We start from the raw sequence: 5,381 nt of genomic DNA, 5'->3' as shown, positions 1-5,381 counted from the left end.
CTTGGTATTTTTGATGGAATTGGATTGATATTACATAAATTCTTTGTGTTTTTATTGTAGGAGAGTCGGCATAAAATTATGAAGTGGAAAGATACGAAGTTGGATGAAATTGCGTCAAGAAATGAGAATATTGAAGTTGAACCTTGTATAGGGCCGCTTGAGCACAAATAACTGCTTAAGCGCCCCAATATATGTCTCCTGGAATAGAAGCTTCATTCACCACCGCTTGAGCGCCTATTACCGCTAGAGCGGACCAGCATATGGCTGCAGGAACAACAACTAATTTTCCTAGTGCTCGAGAGCCCATTACACTGAGCAGGCCCCGACGGATCAAATTTCTGAATTTGTTTAGAATTAGGCTTTCTTCATTCTAAAAGCTTAGTATAAAAGGGGGTCACGTTTCTAGGGTTGGACACATTATTTTCTGGGTTTTTGGGGCTGTAAACCTTCTTTTCTCCAAGCTTTTGCAAGGATCCAAGGAATCAAGGCTTCCTACCCAACAACAATTTCATCAATCTCAAGGGGGTTTTCTTCATCTTCTTTTTATGAATTCTCTTTTTGATTTTTGTTTTTGTCCCTTGGATGATGAGTTGTAACTAAACTTCTTTGTTAGGGCTTGATATAGCCTAGTATGAATATTGCAATTATTTCAATTTAATGGATGCATAATTTTGGTTCAATGATTCATGTCTTTAATTGTCATGCTTATAGTCTATTGTTTATTTGATTGCTTAATCACCAATTGAATGTTCAATTAGGCTCATCTAGCTAGGACTAAGGAACGAACCGAATTCACGTGTCTTAGTGGAACTGAAATTAAAGAAATTAATTATCGACTGCCATGAACAAGGTTTAGGGGATTGATTGGTTGTTGTAGTTCTTTAGATCGAAATGAGTTATTAGCCTTGGGTGAACAACTGCGAACCGAACAGGATTAATCCATTGTTAATAATATTTATTGGCACCACGAACGAACAAACATATTTAAGAAAGAATCAACCCTTGAATTGGAACCATAATTGTGTGTTTGTTAATTGAATGTTTGTGATAGGATTACTAGGTGAAATCATTACCCTAGTGTTCTTCTCATATTGATATCTCAAAAAATCTGAATTTTAATTCATTAGTTAGTTTAGTTTAATTACATCATACATATTCTCATTCATTATTTTTTCTCAATCATTCATGAAGTTAGGTACATTAATTAGATTAACTAGTCTTTGTGGGATCAACCTCGTGCTTGCATACTGTGTTATTTGTAGACTCTTGTGTATTTGCGAGAATTTATTAATACTAGTTGATAGTTGAAACTAGTAGAGAAACAAAAGGTCTCACATTAGAAAGAGATGAGGATTTTAGCACTTGCACGTGCATGTGCATAGATTTAATATCATTTTTTTTATAATTTTTGGAATTATTTTTATCCAATTTTCTTAGACATAAAAAAGTATGTCTGTTGAATAAAATTACTACAGTTTGGCAGTTCTCATTCAGACAAATAGCTGCTAGCAGTTATTTGGAATGAAGAAACATGTTTTTCAATTTTATAACTTTCCAATCTTCATGTCTCTTGGTTGTTTATAAATACTGATATTAAGAAACAATTCTTTTTACCCTTTCTTTCAATCTTTGTTTCTCTGCAACACAACAAGAAGAAAGTTCCTTTGGAAAACTTTGAGTTTTGCTTACTGTAAGTTTTCAAGGCTTTATTGTATCCCGAGGGTGATTTGCCATTAACCCAACATCAAACTATTATAATGGGGGCAAATATCACCTAAAAGAAAGTGATACTTCACGCCTCAAAACTATCTATTTCCCATATTTTCTCAACACATTGTATATAAGAGCAATAGATTGCATCATCGTGTTTTTTTCTCGGAGAGTAGCAGGGGGTGCTGCGCCCTTCCTGATTTTCTAAGGAGAGCTTTAGAAGCACGTTGAGTATTCATGTTAAAATTGCATTGTAACACTAACACCGGTTGGTGAAGCAACAACTACCTGTTTAATGACGTTTGGTGCTCTTGTTAAATAAATTTTGTTCATTGATTGGTTGATAAGTAATTGCACATTTGTTTATATTAGGCTCTAGATATTAATGGATCATTCGTTTAACAAAAAATAAAAGAAAAATAATTATCCATTCAAAAAGCAATGTACAAACATAATTCACACAAGTTCACATCAAATTAGCTTAGTCCAATGGTGGCTAAGGGAGAAGAAGAAGAGAGACACAGTAAAGAAATGAAAAATGCAGAAATGAGAGAACAAGTATTTTGGTTTTCCTTTGAGCGGCTCATGCAGGACAATCGCCGGATTCAGTCGCAGACCTTAAGCACTGTTACTCTTGAAAGGAAGACCTCTAATGACTATCTGGTGATAAGCAGCAGCAAGAGCAGCTCCAATGAATGGTCCAACCCAGAAGATCCACTGCAAGTTTCAACAAAAATTAACCAGATTAAGAATATGACCATCCTTTTTGTCAACAATGAATACAACTCTAGCTAGGAAACCTTACATGGTCATCCCAAGCATGGTCCTTGTTGTAGATTATAGCAGCTCCAAGACTCCTGGCTGGGTTAATCCCAGTTCCTGTGATGGGGATTGTGGCCAAATGAACCAAAAAGACGGCAAATCCAATGGGGAGAGGAGCCAAAAGCTGCAACAATCGCTATGTTACTACCACTCAATTGGTAAAATTTTATCAGCAGATTTCTCATAAAACTAGAAACAAAATTGACAGCCATGCTAGAAATGAACATTGTAGTCGTCGAGAGACGGTCGAAAGTTAAATTTGATGAATAAATAACATCCTATTCTATCATGGAAGACCAATTACAGCAATTTTGTAAGCAAATTTTATAACCCACAAATATCAGATAGTTAAAGCCATGAGAAGGGCAAAGAATACATACAGGGACATGGGAGTCTCTGGCGTTTCTCTTGGCATCAGTAGCAGAGAAGACAGTGTAGACAAGAACAAAGGTGCCAACAATCTCAGCACCAAGACCATCACCCTTGGAGTATCCGGGTGCAACAAAGTTGGCTCCACCACCCAACATTCCATAATTAGATTTCTCGAAACCCTTGACCACACCAGCACCACAAATGGCACCAAGGCATTGCATGATCACGTAGAATACAGCTCTTGTGAGGGATAGCTTCCTTGCCAGTAGCAGACCAAAGGTCACTGCTGGGTTGATGTGTCCTCCTGTTGCAATACAAATCCCAGATCCAGTTATTTAAGCTCTTCTCATGACGGTTTATGAGCAAATCCAGGACAATAGCCAGAACCCTCTAGCTCATATAAGAAGCAAAAAAGCCAATAACACCCCAACAGAAAATACACAAGAAAGAAAGTAATACCCCTAAAATTTAACTTAAATCAACAGAAAAGGAGGCAAATTTAACATTAAACCCTTACGATTCAGGTCAAAAAATGGTAGAAAACCCACTAATCCAAGTACAACTTATATGCACCAAAACTAAAATAAATCATGAGCTGAAGAATGAATGAAGTGTACCTGAGATGCCAGCAGTGCAGTACACAAGGGCAAAGATCATGCCACCAAAGGACCAAGCAATGCCCTGAATACCCACGGAGGCACACTTGCTGGGTGACCTGTTCACACCCATTACTGTCAAGATGGTAATGTAGAGGAACAAGAAAGTGGCCATAAACTCTGCAATTCCAGCCCTGTAAAAGGACCATGACTTGAGCTCTCCGGGCTCGAACAATGGAGCAGGTGGAGGCTCCTTGTAGTCCTTCTCAGTTTGGGCTGATGTCCCTAATGGCTGCCTCTCTGAGAACTTGTTTGCTCCCAACTTAACATCCTCTTCCTTGCCCTCCATTGCCACTCACTTTGCTCTCTCTTTCTCTGCCTCTCAAACAAGACTGCCTACAAACAAAAGCAGACCCAGAAAGCTAGTAGCCAAGAATCTGATGTACTGATAAAACCAGAAGAGGTAAGGATGATTTATAGAAAGGTGAGTGGCTGAGGGCTTAGTTGTCCAAAAGAGAAAGTGGGTTGTATTTCTTAATTTCTTTTTAACATTTTTATGATGATGATTATATAAAATAATTTGGTAATTGGGGTTTGTGGGTTGTGGAGGGATTACTCTGGAAAGAACAGAGTATATTGACACACTTCACAGGGTTTGGTTGGCCTTGTACCCTACCATAGTTGTTATTCTCTTTCTAACAGAGTGTCTGTTATCTTTCCAGATGTTTTTTGTCTCTATTAATTATCTTTGAATTTCTGGTCCGTAGTAGAAGATTGCAATTATATTGGAAATTTAATAACAAAAATTAATGTAATGATCTGTGATCCCCAGTGCTCCAGAAGATTTCCCTCATATCCCCAATCTGTTGCAACACATATTTTATAACTGAAATACGAATAATTAATATAATTTTTGGTCACAAAAATATGTTCATGTTTTATTTTGATCACCCAATATTCGACTGTTTTAAGATAACCACCTAAAATTGTCTTATGACCATATTAAAACATTTGAATATTGTGATAATTACTATAATAAAACATATTACAACTTTGAGTGATCATTTTGAAACGTTTTAAATTTTTTGATTACTCATTTGAAACGTTTGATCTTTCAGTAACTAAAAGTTCTATTAATCCTCTCAAATGTTATAAAAAAAATGTGAACTTCCGAATCGGTGACTAATAAATATTATTCATTATTAATTGTAAGCCAATGCCAAAAGAACCAGAAAATAAATATATAATAAACTTTGTAACGGAAAAAAAAATTAAAAACCAATAGTTGCCCTTGTGCTTTTTGGACGCAAGAGTTGGAAAATCGTTCATGGGTAAGGGTAAAATGGTATTTACATTGACCAAAAGTTAAATAAAAACCTCAGCATGGAATAATAAAACGAGTGGCTGACAAATGTCGACCGTTTGGTGACCGTTAGGAAGGTGACAGGCTTTGACACTTTGTACTGTATTCGAGGGCCTACCAGCACTGAAGCACATGGAGGCAAGCAAAGGACGGGATATATAGAGCAACTTTAATAGTGTTAATTTGTTAGCCCAACAAAAATTTATATTGAATCTCATTTCTATTAAATAAAAAGTCAAGGCAAACACGTCTCTCAATACAACCACATCAACAAAACACATCTCTCAATATAACCACATCAACAAAACACAAATTCCTATACATTTTCCTTTCCACCCAACATGGTGACCAACAAATTCTCATGCCCTACATGTTGTCCCTAATAAAACTACACCAAAACACAATCTTTCAATATAAAACACATCTCCCAATACAATCACATCAGCAAAACATAAAACCCAATACAATCACATCAGTAAAACACAAAACTTCATACATATTTGTTGATCCAGACAAAA

The 5,381-nt window shown here is 36.3% G+C and overlaps 1 protein-coding gene across 1 annotated transcript; it reads right to left on the bottom strand.

Annotated features, from left to right (window-relative positions):
* Positions 1-2,119: 2,119 nt before the first annotated feature.
* LOC119980347 (probable aquaporin PIP1-2) lies at positions 2,120-3,951 on the bottom strand. Its single transcript, XM_038823013.1, has 4 exons — positions 3,522-3,951; positions 2,913-3,208; positions 2,516-2,656; positions 2,120-2,427 (listed from the first exon to the last, which is right to left on the bottom strand). The coding sequence occupies exons 1-4, from the start codon at positions 3,847-3,849 to the stop codon at positions 2,329-2,331; spliced, it is 864 nt and encodes a 287-aa protein (XP_038678941.1). The 5' UTR covers positions 3,850-3,951; the 3' UTR covers positions 2,120-2,328.
* Between the last annotated feature and the right edge of the window lie 1,430 nt (positions 3,952-5,381).

Source organism: Tripterygium wilfordii, chromosome 16, assembly GCF_013401445.1.
Source record: "Tripterygium wilfordii isolate XIE 37 chromosome 16, ASM1340144v1, whole genome shotgun sequence".
NCBI lineage: Eukaryota > Viridiplantae > Streptophyta > Magnoliopsida > Celastrales > Celastraceae > Tripterygium > Tripterygium wilfordii.
The sequence above is the reverse complement of the archived record's forward strand: the minus strand, read 5'-3'. Positions and strand labels throughout refer to the sequence as shown.

Bases quoted from the DNA above. Each gene is read 5' to 3' on its own strand.
- LOC119980347 (XM_038823013.1), bottom strand. From the start codon at position 3,849: ATGGAGGGCAAGGAAGAGGATGTTAAGTTGGGAGCAAACAAGTTCTCA. The intron at 2,657-2,912 runs GTATGTATTCTT...CGATTGTTGCAG, and splicing joins CCAGAGACTCCCATGTCCCT to CTTTTGGCTCCTCTCCCCAT. The intron at 2,428-2,515 runs GTAAGGTTTCCT...TGAAACTTGCAG, and splicing joins ACCATGCTTGGGATGACCAT to TGGATCTTCTGGGTTGGACC.